The 22276-nt window shown below is 39.6% G+C and overlaps 1 protein-coding gene across 5 annotated transcripts; it reads right to left on the reverse strand.

Annotated features, from left to right (window-relative positions):
* Window positions 1-1396: 1396 nt before the first annotated feature.
* On the reverse strand, window positions 1397-21657 carry GYG2 (glycogenin 2). Of its 5 annotated transcripts, none has more exons than XM_032100180.1 (10): window positions 21450-21534; window positions 20814-20976; window positions 15091-15232; window positions 13192-13366; window positions 11776-11938; window positions 11112-11238; window positions 9982-10204; window positions 7523-7663; window positions 5707-5817; window positions 1397-3816 (listed from the first exon to the last, which is right to left on the reverse strand). In XM_032100180.1, exons 2-10 carry the CDS (start codon window positions 20818-20820, stop codon window positions 3655-3657), a joined length of 1251 nt encoding a protein of 416 aa, XP_031956071.1. In that variant the 5' UTR covers window positions 20821-20976; window positions 21450-21534; the 3' UTR covers window positions 1397-3654. The 5 variants fall into 5 exon arrangements, with proteins under 5 accessions (XP_031956071.1, XP_031956073.1, XP_031956069.1 ...); XM_032100182.1 differs by lacking the exon at window positions 21450-21534 and adding an exon at window positions 15955-16092 and having other exon boundaries at window positions 20814-21113; XM_032100178.1 differs by lacking the exon at window positions 20814-20976 and having other exon boundaries at window positions 21450-21649.
* Between the last annotated feature and the right edge of the window lie 619 nt (window positions 21658-22276).

A 22276-nucleotide genomic window follows, 5' to 3' on the forward strand; every position in this document is an offset into this window, starting at 1 on the left:
ATAAAATCCCAAAATAATGAAAAGAAAACTGGGGGGAAATTGGAATGTGAGATTTTAATTAATGAGGTATGAATTAAGAAAACAGGCCTATTTAATGTCATGTTCAGAGTCATAGGAATCAAAACAGTTTAGATTAGGAAAGCAACAGAATCAGATCCATTAAGGAATAAACAGGCATACTGCAAACTTACTGGGGAACAATGAGATGTTTAGAGGAGTACACAAAAGTATCAAGCACCTGCTACTAACCCAGCCTCCCACTGTGGACAGAAAAATCAAGGTGAAGAAAACCAAACAAAACAAAGCATTTTTTCAAGTACCTGCTTTAGAAAAACCATTGCTGTGAGCTGACTGATATAGAGAGACAAAGACTTTTTCCCCAAGAAACACCCAGCTGGAAAAGTCCTCAGAAAACACTAGGCAGTAAGTAAAGCGATATTTCAAGAACACCAGTCTCCTTTTCCTGTAGGCTAGGAAAGTGCATTAACCCACATGTCTAAAATTTTCAAGAATTTTCGTTGTGGCACACCCACACTACCTCCTCCTTATACATGAAGAGCACCCAATAAAATTGTTGTATGGCAAATAAAAGTACCCTCTAAGTCAAGCTATTAATAACTCCAAGCACATGACAGAAGAATCACCATATTTTGTTTTAAGCACAAGCTGTCCTCTCTAAATACAGAGTCTGCCACACAACAGTAGGTCACAGTCCAGCCTTGTTTAAAGATGAATAGTGCCACCAAAAAACTTAAATTTCTTGACTTCCTTTACCTCAAAAATACTTGAGGCTATACCACAGCTTAATGTGGGGAAAAATTCCAGGTGAAGCTTGGTAATTTTTTTTCCCAAGACACATTTTGACTCAGCAAAGTCAGTGCTGTGGTTCATGGCCTCATGCAGCCTGTCACACCCGTCAGACCTGCCTGTGACCCCAGGATTTCAGAATGATGGCTATAAAAACCCAGAATGCTGCCTCAAGCACAGCACTGGATTCATACACAGAATTCTCCCTTTTCACACCCAGGTGGCAAGAGTTGTGTGCTAAAAGCCACTACAACACTACATTATATGAAACTTGTTCAATTTTTTGTTTGTGAAGTCAGGACACAAAAATTAGGGCAGGGCTTTTAACAGCTATACTTTTCCATGAAATACAGTAAACTAGCTACTGTTTGCTAATTCAAGAGATCCTAAACATTATCATTATGTATGTCTGTAGAAATAATTATAACTCTCAAGTTTTAATTCTGCTCAGCAGGTAATGCTAATGTCTCAAAAGCAATTAAATAAAATTAGAAAAGAAATTAAAGTAACTAGTCAGTTGCAAGTAATATTCCCTGGCACAACGTAAACAACTTATAGCTCTTCATCATCTGATAGGCACGACTTCATATGTCTTTTCCATTTCTTTTATTTCCATTACATTAATGTACTACAATTCTTTTTAAAACATTGTAAAAGCCACACAGAGTACCATTATACATATTAACAGTTTGAAATGTGCTCAATGACACATTTTACTACATTCATATTCCTATTTTTAAAACCTTTCAGTTACTGATTTCACACCAGTAATTTTTCTCCCATAATCTAATCAATGTACCAAATAAGATCTAGCAGTTAATGTAAAAAGTACAGCTGCATGAACCATGAGTTCACATTGCTGACTACAGCTTTCTACACTTTTCAAAAACTGTTAGAATTATATTAGCAACAATGTTTATGAAACAGAGGACTTTCTCAGAAGTGCATAAGGATCACTAAGAAGCAGGGATAATCAGAAGATCAAATGCCATGTGAGTAAGGGTACACTGCAGCTGCTGTCATCTCCACGCTGCTGCACTGGGCCACAGCACCAAGAGGTAGAACACACCTACCTGTGTTGATGTGTGAAGGTCACCTACCCAGGAACACAGGGTGCCAAGGTTAGCCAGAGAGAGAGATGCACAGAAGACTGTTCTCAATTTCTCTGTTGACCCTAAACACCTAACTGGACCTAGAAGCCTGTATTCAACAGACACACCAATAGCATTCCACTTTAAGAATTTAAGGAGAAATGAGAACTAGATAAAATCAGAAATATCCTACAAAAGTGAAAGCAAATCCACTAATGTGAATATTAGGAAGTAATTCTAAGGTGCACAAAGATATTTTTTTCTTCTTTTAAGGGACCTTTTGACTCTTTCATTCCTTTCCTGATTTGTACATTTATTCCCTGCCTCACCCTCTCATTATTTTTGGGGAGAAAAAAAAAATAAAATTTTCTTTCCTCCTGCTATCCTTTTTTTCCTGCTAGCATCTGTGCATAATGGTACATCATTGCTTTTAGACAGAATTCCAAGATATTTCGTTAGGTATCTCTCTGCTAAAATTTGTGATGTATTTAGACCAAAACGTTTCAAGTCCTGCAACATCACTGCAGAATTCTTATTCCAGTATTGAGTGAGGTTACAAATAATGGTCAAATCTGTTATTATATTAGCACAACTGCCAAGACTCTTTCTTTAAAAGTTTTTTGCTTTGAAAGAAAGTATTTTACTTGTTTGTTAAAACAAACTCACTGAGATGAGTCAAATTTAAGTACCCAAATACAGCAAACGATCCCCTGTAAGTATCCTTAATATAATGCGGTCTCATCAGTAGATTTTTTGGGGAATTATCCTCAGAGATTTATTGGTTCCCACACACAGCTATTGTTTAAAAGATCTTCAAAGGGCCTGTTTACTAACACAAGTGCCAATTTTGTTTTCAGTTGCACTCAAATTGCCTGCAGTATGGGGCAACAATGCTAAGCCAAAAACGGCCTTTATCAGCTGCAGTTTGATGTACTGTAAACAAATTGATATAAAAGCACCAGAAGGTTTACACCATGCTGTCAGCATTTCTTCTGACCACACAAATCAGAATATGCAACTAAAGCTCACAATATTTTAAAAAGCATCAGTATCCTCTAGGAACAATTTAAAAGGTTAACATGCATTATCAGTGTGTCTTAAAGAGTTTTAGAGCACGCTTTCTCACATTAGTTATGGAGCTGAGCAGCTTCCTATAAATAGGTAGAGCATCCACTAGTGATCTTGGATGAAGTCTGAAGTTCCTCTAATCCTAAACATGATTAAATTAAAAAGTTTTGTTGCAGACTTCTATGAGGTCAGGATTTCATCTCTTCCCTTCTTTCCTGTATTGAAGTCTACGTCATGATCACCCTTGAAGGTGTTAATTTGGTTTCAAGAATAAGGGGTTTTTTATTATTTAAATACTTTATACCAACTTCTGAAAGTACTTTGGGAATAATCTCAGTTTTGGAAAAGCTCATCTTCGAAAATAATCTCAATTTCCAACATGTTTCCTACTCGTGACTGTTTCTGCAGAATGCTACGGGGTGCATCAGGGAAGAGTGATAAGTACATGAGAGCTCACACTCAGAGAGGTACCATTCATTATTCTTTAGAAGGCACTATGGGAGAACAATGAAGATGAGGCACATTTATCAGTTAAAAACCAAGGGTCTCTATCTGTTAAGACAGAGAATGTATGAGGATCCATAATAACCTCTAACTGGCCTCAGGTGAACTGGTTAAGACACCCAGGTATTCAAGAATTGCATTTATAAAGAAATGTATCATGATGGGCATAACAGGACATCCTGTCTTAGTGTAAAAATGCATCCAATTTCTTTTTGATATGTTCAAAAGCGTCTTTCCCCATGTAGTCCATGCGCCCTTCCTCCCATTTTCTCCGCTCATCTTCTGGAACTGGTTTTGCTGGTTTGAAGTGAATAGACAGCTCTGAAACAGAATGTGCAACCTCGTTCTGTGGGAAGAAGCAGAACAGTGGGAAAACAGTCATTTGGTTGTTCTTATATCAATTTTGTGAAGTTAAACCTTAAATGACAAACTTCTGCACTGTACGCTTCCAGTTAAAACAATAAAAAAACCCCAATATTCACATGCTCATTCCTGTTTTGATAATGTGACCTCATTTTCCCATGCTCTTACTGCTTTCCATGGCATCTTTGAGCATACCGAACATTTATTTTACTGATCTTAACTCAGGTCTTGGCATACTCAGCAACAATACAATGAAAATATTACAAATATGGCCTGGTTAGAGTAGAATATCTGCCACAATAATTTATGATTTATCTGTTCAAATCTTGTCTCCAACAGGCTTTCATGGGAACATACATTTCTAGAATTTTTGGTAATTTGTTTTATTTGAACTCCAGTGAGATCAGTATTATTTAGCAGATGTGAGACACATTGTTCATTAAATTAATTCAAAAGATGGACACTGTTCATTATACCAACAGCTAGTTAATTTTGACTGACAGTCCGAAATTGTAAATGCTGGTTCAAAGTCAAGTCATCATAGGTGCACAAATGAAAGACATTATTAGTGATAATTTTTACCACATAAAAGAAACACTGTGTCCACAGTTCACCAATGCCAGCAAAAAGGGGACATCCCAACAATTACAACCTGTAATAAAGATTAAATATAACAAGGACTAATCAAGGCAGCCACTGAAAACCTCCTTTCAGTACTACTCGAAGAGGTTCATAGAAAAACAACTCATCTCACGTTATAAACAAAACTAATCAATTAGAACGACTTCCCAGTGAAGCCCTCACAAATTCAAGGTAAAAACGTTTCAGAATAGAACTTAATGGGCAGGAATCAATGTCTTAAACTGCCTAAATATCCTGAAATATCCATTACATCTGCCAGTTTGGGGCAGATAAGGCACGGGACTTGTGCAAGACAAGGTAAGGTATTTCAAAGAGCCAACATGACACTAAATTCTTGGGTAACTGCATCCTTCCATAGGTGTCATCCCTACCTGCTTCCCACTCTGTACATGATTCTAAACCTGGCAGAATACTCTGAGAAGAGTGCTTGCTTCCTATACATGCAGACATGCAACAGTACTTGGTATTTAATTTTCAGCCTGCATTAATGTGTGAAGATTTCTTTCTTTATCATTGGCAAGTTTTATCAACAGCTTTGGAAGCCATTAACAAGATGACTGGAATCATCATGTTCTTAGAAATTAGGAATTTCAGCTAGGGCCCAAACACCCCTGGCTGCACAGGAGCTACAGGGTTTTTTCTCAGTCTTGAAGTATTTTACCACAGTGCCTCACAATCATACAAAAGCCCTCATTTGGAAAATGGCTGTGTTGTGTACCTTACAAAACCTTGACACCCTGTCAACCTCATCAACACCAAGTCTGCCTCTGTTGTCACATTGCCCACGTGTGCAAGTGCCCATAAATGCAGTGCAAGGTCAGAAAGGAAAGCCTAGTCACTCAGGCTCCTGCATGTTCCCTTTCCACCTGCTTGGAAACATCACCTCAGAAGGTAAAAAAACCCACAACAAAACAAAACAGAACAAACAAACATGAAATACCCAAACAGCTTTGCTTGTATTAGTATTGGAGAACTAAAATTAACACCATGCATTGATTACTTGGGGGTTAGCACAGGAAAATACACATTTAAAAACTCAAAGTTTTGAAAAGAAAACTAGAAAGGGATCACACCCCACTATTGGAAACAATTAAGGAATTACATAGCTAAAAGATTAAGGAATTTATTTGCAAATTGCATTATAATTAATTGAGCTTTCCCAAAATTACATTGGCAGCAAAGAGACACATGCAGTTATCAATAGATGTTCAATGCACAAAGCTACATGTACCATTTCTGAGGTTTCCTGAAACACAGGTTGAAGTACCGGTTGTTCTGAAGGTCTGTCAGGCTCAGAGAGATGGACATTAGGATCTCTTGGTTCGACTTCATACACAGGTTGCTAAAATACAGCCACTGAGGTTTTATTAGGAGAATATTTTTTTCAAAATTTCCTTATCGTCAGAATTCATACAATACGATACAATCACTTTCAGTCTTGGGGTAGGGTAAAGCAATGGATGGGAGGAAAGCAAGGAAGCACATTATCACCAAGGAGCTTTTGATAGCTTTAGCTATCAAAAATGGCTTTGAATCAATGCCTACTACTATAATCAATCTAGGATAAGTATCTCCAGAGGGCAGCTCATCTTGTCTTAAAATAGGTTCAAAGTGGCTGTCATTCTTCAGTGACTACACATACAGCCTGGGAAGGGAGCTTACAGTAGATTCTTACCATTCATGGGGCCAAACTTCAACAAGAAAAATCTCATTTTAGGATAACAGCTTGCCTCACATAAGCTTTTTATATGCATGAAATAAAAACAGAACAATGCATTCCAAAACAGAGTTAAAATAGATTCCCCAAAAAATATTGTCCCAAATATTTGCTTTTGACAGAGAGCAAAACATAAATGAGTAGACAGACCCCATTCTAAAGTCTTTTCCTCCAAAACAATCCCACAAGTCTATTGAAGCTGAGCAAGAAAAAGTGGAATGATCGCATTCCTAAGTAAGGAGAGAAGCAAGCTATTACTTTCCAATTAATTCTGATAAACCAATCCTAGTTATCAAAATACTAATAGAAATTTAAATTTTAATGAAACTAATTTAGGTGAGCATTAGGATTTTTTTACCCCAAACAAACATCTTGCTCATGTGTCCCTATTTGGTTTGAGCCTTTCCAGTGGAGTCAGATGCATAAGGCACACAAGAAAACACATCCTTTGCAAATAAATTATTCTTAAGTTATGGAACTGGAAGGCTTGAAATTTTCCTTCAGCCCCTTCACACTCGGAGGGGAAAGGAAGGGGGGGAAGGGGAAGAGGAAATTACAGTTTTACTTTATAGATTTACTGTAGTCTAAAGAAATTAAGGGAAGAACATCTTGAGAGTTGTCTTCATCGTTGTAGAGTGTAGTTCACAAGTTTCAATAGCAGATGACATTAGAACACTAATTTAATTTTCTTGCAGTTGTACCATGGGGTAATATGGTGTATCATCCAATATCTAATGACTTACACCTGCAGAGGCATTGTGCTATTATGTCCAACTTAATGCCTGCATAAAATAAGGAGATTCAGTGCAACAGAAACACACAAATAGAAGAAAAGTGACAAAAGAAGCAGAAAGACTGCAATATTCATTAGTAGATTCTTTCAAGACTTTCCTTGTTGCTGAAGTCACAGAAATTAGAGGAACAGTTTTCTGGGTCAACACTTGTGGGGAAAAAAACTTCTACAGAGGAGTGATAGAAAGGATTCTAGTTCTAAATATATTAATTCACAAAAGAATTAATATTCAAAATACTACTTTGGTAGCAGGTTTTTTTAGATTACATTTGATTAAGTACTTAACAACTTTGAATAAATAACCTCTTCCTAAAATGCAAAGCAAACTCTTTCAACTTCCAGACACATCATACATGCATTACTAAAGATTAAAGAAAATAAATAGGCTTTAGACTATTTTTAATGCTAGTGAGAAAATTCAATAGCTACAGCTAAATTGAAGAGACAGTCTTCTAGATCAGAAGAATAATGAAAGAATCTCCTTTTAGCATATAATTTGACTTTGTTACTGCATATAACAATATACAACACACTCACGGCTTTGAAGGCGAGTTCCTCGGATGAGCATGCTGTGGGATTTACTTCATTTGTCTGCTCTGGGAGCTCAGGCATTGGCAGTGAACTGGGCACACAAGGACTGATCTTCTTCAGTGTAACTTCAACTCCATTGAAAGCATGCTAATGAAAACAAAAACATCCCACCACTGAAATACAATTTTTCAGGGGAGTAATAATTTATTTGCAACAGTTGCACTTCCTTACAGGGATTTAATCATTAAAGGAATAACTTAATAAATGCAAGAAAGGTGTATGGACCGAGATTCAGATAATGTTGCAGTTTAGGCTTTTGCTGTTTTGCAATCATGAGTATACCAGCATCATCAGGAGGTAAATCTAACAGGTATTTCCACCTTCATTTACCATAGCTGAAATATTTCTTTAATACTCAATGCCTTAACAATTAAAGCATGTTAAAGCATAAGATCAAAAACTACCCATTCCTTCCTCTGCTTTCCAGTTTGTCATGAAGTTAACAAGCCAAATTATTCTCTGAGGCTTTGATGGTAAATATTCAACTGATCTTATGGGACTATGCAATTAGTTCAATTATGTTAATAATTTAATATTATAGAACATTAAGAAAATATTTACATATGCATAAATGGGATCTAATTTGTCATGTCTGGATACAAAATTAAAAATTGTACTTCTATACATTTCTTTATGCTACTGGTCTGTAAGAAATCATCCATTTATCAACCGGTTTTTTTATTCTAATAATGAAAAGCACACATTGCTGCATTTCCTTTGAAGAAAAAAAAAAGCATGAAGAGATCAGTAAATGTTTGATGACATAAGAGTACTGTATTTAACATCCTAAATGCAATTAACACTACTTTTGCCAACCTGATTTATTTGTTATGACCCTCATAGAACAAGTTATAATGTAGTTCTGAAAAGGTAAATTTTATTACAGTTCAAGAACTAGTTTGATGGTCTGTAACAACTTAGCTTCAAGAAAAACAGAAGTCTGGTTTTTTCATCTCCAGGTTATCCCTTCCCTGGCTAATTTGTATCATACTTTTGCGTGCACATACATTACCATAAAAACTTTACCAATTAAGAAGATGGCTGCAGGATATCTTGGGAAAGACAAATAGTACTACAAATCCTTCCTAAATGACTACTTTGGACACTTCTATAAGCAATCAGTGCTACCACCAACCAGCAAATACTAAGTTTTCCCACGTATATTGGGATTGCATGGCAAGGTTTTGGTAGCAGGGTGATTACAGGAGTAGCTCCTGTGAGAAGCTGCCAGAAGCTTCCCCCAAGTGCAATGGAGCCAATGCCAGCTGGCACCAAAATGCACCTGCCCCTGGCCAAGTCCCGGCCCATCAGTTATGGTGGTAGCGCCTTTGGGATAACAGATTTAAGGAGGAGGAAAATCTCCTTCCTCTTTTAAGAAGGAGGAAGGAGTTGCCTTGCAACTGGACAACTGCAGGCAGAGAAGTGAGAATATGTGCGAGCAACAGCCCTGCAGACACCAGGATCACTGAAGAAGGAAGGGGAGGAGGTGCTCCATGTGCCAGAGCAGGAATACCCCTGCAGCCCATGGTGAATCAGGATGTCCTTCTGAAGCCCATGGAGGTCCATGGTGGAGCATAGATCGACCTGCACCCTGTGGTGGACCCCACACCACAGCTGGTTGATGTGTGAAGGAGGCTGTGACCCCATGGGAAGCCCATGATGGAGCAGGCTCCTGGCAGGACCACCAGACCCATGAAGAGAGGAGCCTGCACTGGAGCAGGTTTGCCAGCAGGACTTGTGACCCCATGGGGGACCCACCCTGGGGCAGGCTGTTCCTGAAGGACTGCATCCTACAGAAGGGAAGTCTGCACTGGAGCAGTTCATGAAGAACTGCAGCTCATGGGAAGGACTCATGTTGGAAAAGTCCATGGAGGACTGTCTCCCATGGGAGGGACTCCACACCGGAGCAGGGAAAGAGTGTGAGGAATACAACCCCTGAGGAGGAATGAACAGCAGAGACGTGTGATGAACTGACCACAGTCCCCATTCCTCATCCCTATGTGCCATTTGGGGGAGGAGTTAAAGAAAATAGGGAGTAAAGTTGAACCCAGGAAGAAGGGAGGGATGAGGGTAGGTGTTCCAAATTTGGGGTTATTTCTCATTATTCTACTCTGATTTGATTGGTAATAAATTTGATTCATTTCCCGAAGCTGAACCTGTTTCACCTTTGATGGTACCTGGTGATAGATCTCTCCCTGTCCTTATCCAGACCCATGAGCCTTTCCTTACATTTTCTCTTCCCTGTCCAGCTTAGGAGGAGAGTGATAGAGTGGCTTTGGTGGGCACTTGGAATTCAGCCAGGGTCAGTCCACCACACCATATAATTTCTTCCTCTAGCAAACACAGAATTTTAAGAATTTTTCATTTTGATTCCAACATATTCCCACTAACCCCTTATCAGTTACCTTGCATTCCTCAGATTCTGAGTCTTCCATCTTTTGATGTTTTTCCAACAAAGGCAATATACTAGCACTGTATATATTCCACCAGAGGGCAAGAAATGACAGTTGATGAAAAGATCCAGAGGTGGTGCCATCCTGCATAACTCTCCTTGTTTGAAGGTTGTATTTGTAGTTCCAGGGCTTTGTTGCTCCCAAGAAGTGAACAACTTTGGCATCTCTACCAAAACTGTAGAGATCAAACATACAGGTCTACACATAAAATATTTTTTTAAGCTGATATAAACTCCTAGAAGAAACATGCTTACTTGCAGGTAAGGTAATTTAACATTTTGCAACAGCAACACATTTGAAATTATATATATTGATATTCTTTTCTATCTTTCTGGTTTAATTCATCGTGTTTTAACATACAGAAAACAGAAAGTTGCACTGCCATTTGCTTCCAGTTACTGATTCCAGTAGAAAAGTTCATGAAGAAAACTGACCAGCTCATGCAGTACTATTTCCAGTCCTCCTTCATGCTCTATTCACAAACAAATATATATAACTTCAAATATTTAATCACCAAAATTGGTTATTACTGATCCCATATTAAAAATTACTAATAAATACATCAGCCTAAGTTCATCTTCCCGTTAGAGTGTATTATGCAACTGGAACAGAAATTCATTACACCCTAAATCCAACTTGCCTTTTACCAGAAAAGTTTCTCAACTGCATTGTCTGGAGTCATATAATTAGTAGCACAAAGTTCATTTCATAGAAGAACCTAAGGAATGGCTCAAAGAAATTTAAGCAATGCCAACTGTTTCCCTAAGAAATTACTCAAGAACAAAGGAACAACCTTAGAAGTAAACCTGTCAGAACCTAATGCCAAAATAATTACATTTTGTCAAAAATGAAAGAAGCTTCTTTGAAAGAACATAAAAGACAGTGTAGCCAACTCTGGGACTCTCCCTGTGTCCATACATTCACCTTATATTTAAGCTTCTACTGCATGGTTTCTACATGAGATCATTTGTGATACTGCCATTTATTATAAACCAAATTCACCATTATTACTCTCTCCTACGAAAGGATGTTTGTTAACAAACTCCAGAGGTTTACAGTCAGTCAGAAGTGTTATTACTTACTGATTGAAAGCAGGAACATAGGTGTATACAGAGCTGCTGCTTAAGTTATAGAGGAAGGGCAAGTGTTTGCCAATATCTGCTGTTGCCCAGTTGCTGAAGAAGCTGTTCAACAAGCCTTGATCACCTCCTAAAGAATACATAGAACAGTATTACCGTAACGTGTGTACACTCAAACTTGTATCAAAATTTCACATCCAAGGATGGCAGTGAGACTGGGGAATGAGATTGGTGTGTTCATGGGACTGCAACTTGCACTTGAAAATATGGCTCTGTGAGCATGTAGAAGTGAATAATACCTGATTCGCTCCAATGCAAGTTCAGTGTAAATAAAGTTCTATTGTAATATATGAAGAAAAGAGTAGTGTTTGGTGTCCCTCAGAGCAGAAGACTGAAGATCAGCTGTGTTTCTCTCTCCTAAGCCAGACAGCAGAATTAAAACTTACCTAGCAAGACTCAGACACCATGTCCCTTCACTGCTCTTTTCTGGGAAGAACAGTCCATAGCAAGACAACAGGCCTTAAATACAGTGTAAGAGGCAAAGTTCTGCACCTTGAATTCTTGTAGGGTACAATTCGATAAATCCTAGAGAACTCCTGCCTTCCTCTATTCTGCCTGATAGCATGGAAACTGTCTTGCACTTCATTCCTTGAGCCTTGCCCCTTACCATCAAAGCTGCCATGTTCAGCAGCAAACCGGAGCAGGAGGTTGTAAGTCCTCAAGGAGGGCCGGAACACAAATACACCACTATTGAAGCAGTCGGGCCAGCCAGAATCAGGAGCTGCCGAAAACTCTTCTCGATCGAACAACTCATCCACATTGCAAAGTACCTTAGGGAGAGTAGGAAAAGAGAAAAAAATGTTAGAGCAAATGTTTGTCTAGAACATGCGTTGTCAAATTAGTACCAATGGAGTAAATTGCTAGTTTGGCCTCGTATATATACGGCTTGCAGAGCATAAAAGCAGGGGCATTGTAAAATATGCTAGGGGTCAGAACCTTTATTTTTAATATAATAAGGCAACATAAATTGTGTTTCTCCATGATTTCTCTGATAAAATGCAAAGCCTGTGAAATTATTTTATGAACCTTGGAGACCATCCATGGCCCCTTTAAATGTTATACCATGGAAACACACAATTTACTTCTTTCTTAACTCACCTTTCCATAGTCCATTATTCTTGGTAACTACAACAGAACTGGATGAAAATTGGGAATCTAAATCATTTTAGTAAGCAACAGACTGACTAAAGGGGTAGTAGAAAAACTGTGTCTTGCTACCAGTTTTCTAATGTAACTCAAGTTCAGTGATTTGTTTTTCTTTTTTCTTTTAAGCTTCACAAGGAAGTGGGAAAATCAATCAGGTTAAGGTCCAGATAACTTTTAAAGTTTGTGGAAAGACAGCTGTGCAGTCACTGAAAGTCAGGACCCCACCTACAACTGAGCCAGTGAAAACCAGAAGAAAATTTTTTAGAAGTAAGATTACTTAATTGAATTTAAAACAAAGACAAAAATTTGCCTTCCTCCTTTAATGTAAAGCAAGAAATCATAAGCCTTCCTCCTCAAGAAGAATTAGTTAATTTGGTTTCTAGTTCAAATAAAATCCTGTTAAATTAAAATGCATCCCAGTCTTTCAAAGTGAGCCATGAAAGCGCAAGGGAAGGCTGACATGACTGTCCTTGCCAAAATTATGGCCATTTTTACCTCTGTACATCTAAAAACTTAAAAAAAAAAAATTAATGTGTCTGGGATTTTTTTTTCCATTTTAAAACCATCCTGCCTTCCTGACCAGAATAATTCCAAACAAATGTATGTGAGAGAGATCTATTTTAAATTTCTGTCAGAAGACCCAGTGCATAGAGTTTGTGATCTCTCTTGAGGACAGTCCTGAGGCTGCTCTCCAAACTGAATTTATTTTTATGCAGCCAGCACAACTGTGAGAATTGGTAAAACGTGCCAGGATGGAGCTCCTGCGACCTTGTGACCGCCAGCAAATCTGGTCACTTCACAGGCCAGTGCGCTGCCTGACAAGGAAGCATCCCACAGAGACAGACACAAATGTTTCCATGGCTCCCACTCCACTCACCAAAGTGTCTGCATCCATGAAGACACATTTGCTGTAATGAGTAAGAGTCCAACAATGAAGCTTAGTGAAGGTTACACCCAGTTCTGGCCTCTGCATCAGAGCCAAATGGACTGAGTCAGCACTGTCAAGCACATCCACCTCGATCACTTCATCAAATACACTGCTGAGGACTGACCTACCAGAGTGAGCAGTGGAGAGAAAGAAGGGAATTTAGACAAATTCATCAAAGTTTGCTTCAGGCATGAAAACAGTGACACCCAGCACCACATTAATTATGGCAATAACCAAAGCTAGATTGATTGGCTAGAGTAAGAAGTCAGAAACGAAAAGTCTTTGCAAACAGCCTACTGCAGTGGCAGCTATCAAGCCATGAAACAGGGTCTCCTCCACTATGGGGACCAGCCCATCTCAAAAGCGACAGCTGCTCTATGGAGGAGAAAACAATCCTTATTTTAGTCACTTCTCTCCCATAGAAACACCAAGAGAAATTAAAGCAGCTTTCATCCTGCACAACTGATTCTAAAGAACAGCACCATACTGTTTCTTCTGCATTTTACAGGGTGAGACATGCACTGCCAGCACACTCATTTGTACCTATTGTGCCCAAGTACACACAGCTTCAAAACTGCAACTTTTATAAGGTGCATATATACTTGCTCACCACATATAGCTCCTGACTACTATATAGCATCTCAAATAAGACTTTTAGCTAAACATCTTTTTTCTATGCATGCATTTCATGAGAATTCTGTAGGTAACACCAAAGTACGTAATTTTCCTTCAAGAAGTAAGAAAAGAAAGTCTTTTAAACATATTTATTTACCCTACACTATTATAATCAAAGTCCTCTTTGTCTCACAAATACAGAAAAAGAAAAGCCTGTGCTAGTTGAAATCCAGATTTCAGGCTCTTTAGTTTTTGCCTGATTGATCTTCAAGGAACAGGAATTAACTGGGAAAGAACTAGGTACAGTACAGATTTTTAGAAGTATATTTCAGTGATCTACTTTTTAAAAAAAAAAATGCTGTCCTTTATTTAAAATCTATATTATAAAGGTTTTTCTTCCCACGGAATGGGCATGAAAAGAATTACAGACTTAGTATTGACAGGTGCATCAAACGGATACTGTATTCCCTGAGGAAGATTACAGTGTTCTGACAATTTCCATACTTCAAAAGTCTGTAAAAACAGATTTTTGTGCATCCAGCCACAGCAAAAATATGTTTCTTGAGCCAGATGCATTGCAAATACATTCACATGGCATACAGAAAACAGGAGCTTGCACACTTCCTTAGACATAGCAGAACTAAGAGTTTAAGTTGCTGTGGCATGGCATGTGCCTTTTAACATGTGTCACAGTCCTCCAAATAACAGGGCTTGAGTTCAGACTCAATAAGATTTCTGTAAATGCTATTCTGCAGTGCCTGTAGAATCACAACACAAACTGCAAAGTGATTTATACAAAAAAGCAAAAAGAAATTAATTTCTTATCATGATAGGTGTCCACCAATATTTTAAGAAGATTAGTCATGTGAAACTGAGCTCTTAGGTGTATGAAGAGTTGTGATGTCACAGGTGGTTATGTATCTTGCTCTTTCTAAGAGAGAAAAATTGGAGGAAAAAACAGTAGTGCAAGACACTAAAACCTTAGTTCCAAATTTTCAGCTTGTGTTCTCAATTATGAGACAAATTCCAGCCACAAGCTCTACTTCTGCAAGTGAATTCTTATTAGGCCTAGGAGCTTATAACAGATTTTATTTGAGACTCCTCTTAGAAATCACTAGCCAAGGGGGAAGTTTTAGGTATAATGCTGTGAAATCCACAGAAACCTATTTAAATCTTCCATGCTGTTGCTTATTCTTCCATTATTTAAATCTTCAAATACACATTAACATTTACCTCATCCCACTGGAAACCTCTGGGGTAACTAGAACTGCTAATTTTCTGGATGTCTTATGGTTCCTCAATGACTGTCCGAGAACGAGAGCGCCTTGACAGTACACATCATCAGCAGCAAGGGTCACAAAGGCTTGATCTGTTACTGAAAAAAAATATTCAGAAGAGTCACTTTACAGTTTTAACATAAGCCCTTTTAGCAGGCTCCCTCCTCTTCCAGATAAACAACAATCTGCAGCTTATAACAACCTGCAGCTCCTGTGATGAGCTCTCTTCTCTCACAGACTCCCCCCAAAAGACACAATTGAATAGAAAATCCAGTGAGAGCAGAATGTATGTTTCTAATTTTTATTATGGTTTGCCTGATTTTCACAATTGCAGGTTTTGGGTTAGCCTTAAACAAGTAATTCCCTAAGTCTTATTGCCTAAACATAATACCAATGAAAAAAGCTGATCTGTGCATATTGAGATTTTATATTTCACAAACGTAGTATAATAAAACCAATAAGGAAAATGTTCTTGTTTTTGCAGTGCCAAAAGCTGAGGGAAAGAACAAGATGTTGAGTACTAGCCAGAAATGTTGTTTCCATAACACCACTGAATCAACCCAACATTATTTTTGCTCTGCCTTCTTTGTACTGGGGTACAGTACCTGGTGCTGTCTGAACAAGTACAGAGAAATTCCTACAGTTCACCTGTAGGAAGATCAGTACACCTCCCAGAAGCTGAGGATCCCTACGTCAAGTAACTTCAGGAAATTTAGGAGTGTTCCTCATTATCAAGAAACACATGAGAAAAGAAGTTACAATAAAAAAGGAAGTGACCAAACTCCTGCATGACAGGAGGCAATGTATTTAGGAGAGATACCAGGCCAGTGGCAGGATCTCGAGAGGCTGCTTCTTCAGCTCTGCCCTGTGCCAGAACCAAACGAAGCTCTCCTGGGGAGAACCTGTAACTCAGCAAGGTGAACGGCCTCCTCGGAAAAGAAGGATGATACATTCTAGGCTGCAAAATTAACCAGAACAAGATGAACAGGTCACACAGATGAGGGGAACTCCACTGAGCTCTATAGAACTTGAATAAACACTTGTGTTGAAATACTTGTTTAGAACCACCATCATCTTAAGGGACAGGCAATTGCATTAAATAAATTAAAACAACCAAACAATACCAACATAAACAACCTGTCATACAGTTTCCAGGGTCTGTGAGAAACACTAGGAAAGAATCTCACAGAACAAGTTGCAGAGAACTCAACAAATTACCTCATGGCTGCCTCAGCCAGCGGCTGCCAAAATGAATGAGTTCTAACCCCGAACCTTCATCACGGTATGCAATAAAGTATGGTTGATGCCTGTGATAAGCTAACAGATACTAAGTATTTTTATTTTTCACATCCTCCAAATCCAGAGCAAAACACATACCTACTGGTGTGCTGCCTTTTCCCCCCACTTTTTGCCCTCTTTCACTCATCTCCAGCCAGCCAGCTTTATTTCAAACACACATACCTTACATTTGCTGACATTGCCACACATCCCTGCACCTCAGGAGAATCCCAGTAAGCGTCAAACTTGGCCAAAAAAACCCCAAATCATCCATGCAAAGCCCACAGCTAAGCAAACTCCAGTAACATTTCTGATCACAATTTCCAGATGAAGAAAATGAAAAAATGAGTTTTCAAATCTGCCATTATAATAACAGCTCAAGCAAGTTATGCGCTTTCCAGAAAACAACGAATAAGGAGTAGCTTTAAAATGACAGATGTGAAGTAAACTGCTCCTACTGCAATTTTCCAGAAGGTTAAAGGAATAAATATAAGCATCCATAAAAATCAATGTAAACCAGAAAACCACTGAGGGCTACTTCAGCAATAAAATTACTCTGAAAAGATGCAAAAAGTCAGGAAAGGAAAGCAGTTTTGTGTTAGGCAACAAGCATCTTCAGCCAAAGAAAAGTAATAAAACAAGTACTGAGAGGAATGTGGGAGTTAGGTTAATATGAAAAACAAATTGCAAAATGAGTGGGAGTTCCAATCTTAAAATACTGTTTTAAACAGCAACCACAAAACTGAACACAATCTTCACATGGCTTTTGCAAATTCTTTTAGCTACAGAAGCTGAATCTTTACTTAAGTAATACATATAGAAATACACAAACTACTCATTAAATAGTTCAGCAAGCTCGTATGGAAAATTACCACATCCTCCAAATGCTTTCATGCCCTGTACCCCCGTGGTCAGAACCACAAGGAAGCAAAGTGACAAACAATTGTTGCTTCTAAGAAACTCTCAGATACCTCACAAAAATAAAAAAAAACCTGTCTGTTTTGAGAATCAGATGTGGGATACATGTTATGGCCTTCTTAATACAGTGAATCATTATAGAGATAATTAAATAGATAATAAAACTATTGACTGAAAATATTTAGCATTAAAATATTTCTAGTGCAAGGAGAGAAGCATATCCTAGCAATTTGAAAACCATATAGGGTTATCACTAATTCATTAAAGATCCATAGGGGGTTTAAAATCAAAATATTTTATCATTACTTTTTCTTTCATCTAATCCTTGCTTTCAAGGAAGAAGTGTTACTTGACTTGCCTTGTTTATAAAATTCTTTGGAATATAGCCTATAAGTAAATATTTTATTTTTATAACTGAGGATCAGGTTTTCATATACATTCTTGGAAGTAAATTTTTTACCTGAAAGCTTCCATTTAGCTGAAATCAAGGACAGTGCATGAAATCTAGTGTACACAGGGTTTCACTCACTGACTTTAAAAGATCAAATCTTCTTTAAGTTTGAAAGCCAGAGGTGTAGGTATTTAAATTCATTGCAACTGGTTTTTGTTTTTTGTTTTGGGGGGTTTTTTTTAAGTGTCGAGAAACCATTAAGCATAACATTAATTCTTTGTGCTGAATGACAATAAGATTTTTAATGGACAACACCCACTGTTAGGGGTATTAAGTTTTCAAGCAAATTGTTTTCAAGCTGTAGATCCTTATGGCTAATATAATACCACTTACGATCAGTGAACTATGAGTAAAGTAAGTGTACAACTAGAATCCCATTAAAACCCTGTCATATGAATTCATAAATCTGCTCATTTCTTTTGTCTGGATTACCACACAGCACGTGATGGTGCAAATTAAGAAATTAATTATCATCAGTAGTAGCTCCTCAGTTTCATTACTTAACAATAAGTTTCTTAGAACAAAATAGGGATTTTCAAGGAAGTAACTTGTTGAGTTATTCTAGAACCTGCTCTGCAGCTACACAGAGAAGACAGCAAAAGTAATGTGAATCAGTACAGACAGGGTGATCTTATGTGGAACTCGTTAAAGCTTTTTTAGCCAAGATCACCAACTTTTTATGCTACTTACTCATAGAAGTAGCACCTCTGACACTGCCAGAGGCAAAATTCTTCGACAGGCATGAAAACTAATTCTAGGGCACCTAAAAGGTTTATTTAGAGTACAAACAGAGCAAACAGACAGGGTGGTGCTCACTTTGATGTTCAAAGAGAAAAAGAGAATTAACAAACACCAGGTATCCATTTTGAGAAGCAGGAGTGACTGATAATAACAAGCTCTGAGTGACTCAAGTGCACCTGCCAAATTCAAGACAAATTTAAGAAGAGTAGGGAGGTTTTTTTCATAATCCACTAGACATAGCTTTTAAATAATATTTTTGTATTTCTTCAGACAGACAAAGGAGAGATGTGCTCCAGCTGTAGCTCCTAGAGTAACAATTCAACTTTACCAAGCTGCCCACTGCAAAATGGCAACAGGAGACCAGACTCTCATACGTTATGATTTTTCTGTAAAAACATTCTAAGTAACACATTGTCATCTTATGCACAAAAACAAGAGCAGATAAATCAATAAGTGAAAGCCTGCAGCAGGCTGGTTAGGCCCCCAGCGCCTACTGCCATTCATACTAACCAACATTGTACAACTGCTTTCTTAAATCCCTCCCCGATACATCTATTGCTCTTTTGTAACCTTCCCCCTGCTACTCCAGAGACAATCTGCAGGATGAGCAGGCTGCAGCCTGCATCTGTGCCACTGAGGCAAAGCACCCCACTCAAATCCCAAGCGACAGTGATATAACACAGCTCCAACTCACAGCACGTTCCCTGACAACAATTTTGTTACTCCTTCTCCCACACAAAGGTCTCTATGGATCTTCCCCCAGAAGCATGTCTCAGTGAAGATGTGTTAGACTACCCAAAAGATAACACAAGCTATAGGCTTCTCACTTCTCCGACCTAGCACAACCATATCCTGGAACAGAAAGGTTTGCTCCTGCTGATACCCACGACCTTATAAGCAGTCAAGAAGTGCTTTGTTGTAAGTAGATAAAATGAACAATGGTGTCAGACAATAACCTGAGTCAGACCCCTACCAAAAATTATTATGCAAGTTTCCAGCAGAGAGGCAGTTCTTGCCCTAGTAAACAAATGACAGCTGGAAATTTTAATTCCCATGCTTTCTTAGGTCTAACAGTAGAAACATTTATGTTACTAATGAAGATAAACAGCAAACACTTTACACAGACCTTTTTATTACAGAATTTAAATTGACATTCAATGGCATACAATATTTCTCTTGGCCTAATGAAGTTCTGCCTCATCCAGAACCAGACTCTCTCTTATCTTTTATTAAAACATCACTGAATTTTAGTAGACAGGATTACTGCTGTTGTGTTGGAAGAGCACTCGATTCCAATTCTGTGTAGCTTTTATTATGTGTCTTTCAGTTAAGAACTGTTACATTCTGCTTCAAGACCCTGCAATGTTGGTATTCAATGGATAGTAAATGATGCTCATGAAAACTCTAATGCAACAATATCATAAGATGCAAATAAGCGTAACACCTAAAACTGTAATATAGGAGTTTGAAAAATGGTAATAATTTGTAATAATTATTAGTAAAAATCGCTTAAGCAATCCAGAGTTAGTTAGATGTTTCCAGTCTTTCCACACCTTCCTTCCAACAAAAAAAAAAAGAAAAGAAAAAAAAAAAAACCCAAAGACCAAAACCAAAGAAAACCCTCAAACAAACAAAACCACAATTCTCTAATCTTTTCATTTGCAGATTTGCTTTCTGCATCCTCCTGGTGCTGAAGTGCCACATACATGAATTCAAACTTGGGATCCATTGGTCCAGATGCCTGACACCATTCAAACGGTTCCATAAACCAAGCTTTGTGGGAGCTGCTGCTCTCAAAACCAAGGAAAAAGTTGAGTAGGTTCAAGAAACAGAACGGTACCTGCACCCACCCCATGTGATTAGCCCTAAAACTTCATGGCTTTAAGGATAACTGATTAAGACCAATACCAATGCTGTATAAGAAGGGGCATGAGAAAGGTTTCTCTGAACCTGCCTTAGACTGAGGCAACCAACCCCAGCCTGTCACCCCGGGGATCCACCAGGAAAGCACGCAGAGACCCAAGCAGGCCAAGCTGTACGTACAAGCAGAATACATAAATGAGTTCAGCTATTTCGCCCCATCACCCAGACAGTTAAAATCCTCTTCTGAAGCTGCTAATTACAGCACAGCACTCCGCTGATAAGAAAACAGCAGAGACCCTCGCCCGCACCGGGATGAAAGAAGGGCAAAAGCCCCGGGGGGTGCAGCCTGGGCTGCCGATCGGCCCCATCAGCCCCGAGAAGCTGCTCACGGCAAGCCGGGCGGGGGGCTGCGGGGCGGAGGTACTCACCGGACATGCTGGGCAGGCGGGGGCCGGCCGGGCAGGGCTCGGTGCGCGGCGCCCACCTCTGCCGCCGCCTCACCTGCAGGCGGGGGGGCCGCTAAACCGCGCAAGGGGATTAGCCTCCTTCCTGCTGGAGGCACTGGCAGGTGAATTACATTCGCAGGGACTCCTGCGCAGCAGCAGAGAAAAGGCATTAGCGGCGGAGACCGTGGCGGGGGGGTTGGCACGACCCACCCCGCCCCCACTCCGGGCGCTGGCTTTACTGCGAGGGGCGCATCCTCCTGCCGCCCGCCCCCGTGCCCCGCTCGCCCCCGCTCCCGAGGCGGCCACGGCCCGGAGCTCGGCTCGGCCCGGCCCGGCCCGGCCCCGGCCCGGCACCTGCCCCCCTCCAGGCGCGGCTCCTCCATTGCCCGCCGCCCGGCTGCGCCCACCCCGGGCTGGGAGAGACCCTCGCCTCGCCTCGCCTCGCCTCCCCTTCCTTCTGTTCCTTCCCGTCCCGTCCCGTATCCCGCCCGATGCATTGGGCGCCCTCCGCCGCTGCGACAAAGCCTCCCCAGCACACACACGTATGTGCAGAAACCGAGAGCAAGGGACGTAGCTCGGGGAGTCTCCGTCGCGCAGCGCCCAGAGGGAAACACCAACCTCTGTGATGGTGAAGGTGGCAGAGCGTGGGAGAAGGTCTCGGAGCATGAGTAGGGTGACTGCAGCGTGGCATGTGGTCACCCAGATACACGGGATTCACCGTGAGTGAAGAGAGTCTACACCTAACTCTCGGGGGCCATCCTATTCCCTACAGATAACACGCGGTTTGGTAACTTGTCACCCAGATAAGCAAGTAGATGTTTTCAGGGAGCTTATGCTATTCAGAGGGCTATAAATATTTCCATAAATGCACATTTATTCGCACAGCATGCTTTTGCCACTAGCTTAGAAGCCATGTAATTGTGACGTAATTCAGCCATGCAATATCTCTGCAAGGTAATTTTAAGCTGTTGTGGTTCATCCGAGGCATTTTTGTGTCAGAATGTGCTGTGAACATCAGTATCTGTGTAGCAGAGGTCAACAAATTCAGACAGTGTACCACTGGAAAAAAATGCCCAATGGTACCACTCAACTATTTAAAACTTTTTTTCCAACAATTTGCAAGGGATCTCTGTTGCCACTCGAAGCTGCAGCATCTGTTCCTCACACCCTGGGAGAATCCTAGAGGTCCACTGGAGAAGAGGTTGTCATTGCTCTGTAGTAGTGGTGAGGTGTTTAAAGGAAGGAAGGACATAAACACACAGGAAATGAAGTTTTATTTATCCCACAGAAACAGAATTCTCCAGGATCTGTGTTCACCTTTGGCTTATATTGACAAGTTAAATAAACAGCATGTTAATGAGTAGCAAGATTACTGTTGTAGATAATTTAACTGGCAGCTGTATTTCAGTTGGAGGACTAAAAAAAGCTTTTCCTTGGTAATAAAA

This window comes from Corvus moneduloides, chromosome 2 (assembly GCF_009650955.1).
Source record: "Corvus moneduloides isolate bCorMon1 chromosome 2, bCorMon1.pri, whole genome shotgun sequence".
NCBI classification, from domain to species: domain Eukaryota; kingdom Metazoa; phylum Chordata; class Aves; order Passeriformes; family Corvidae; genus Corvus; species Corvus moneduloides.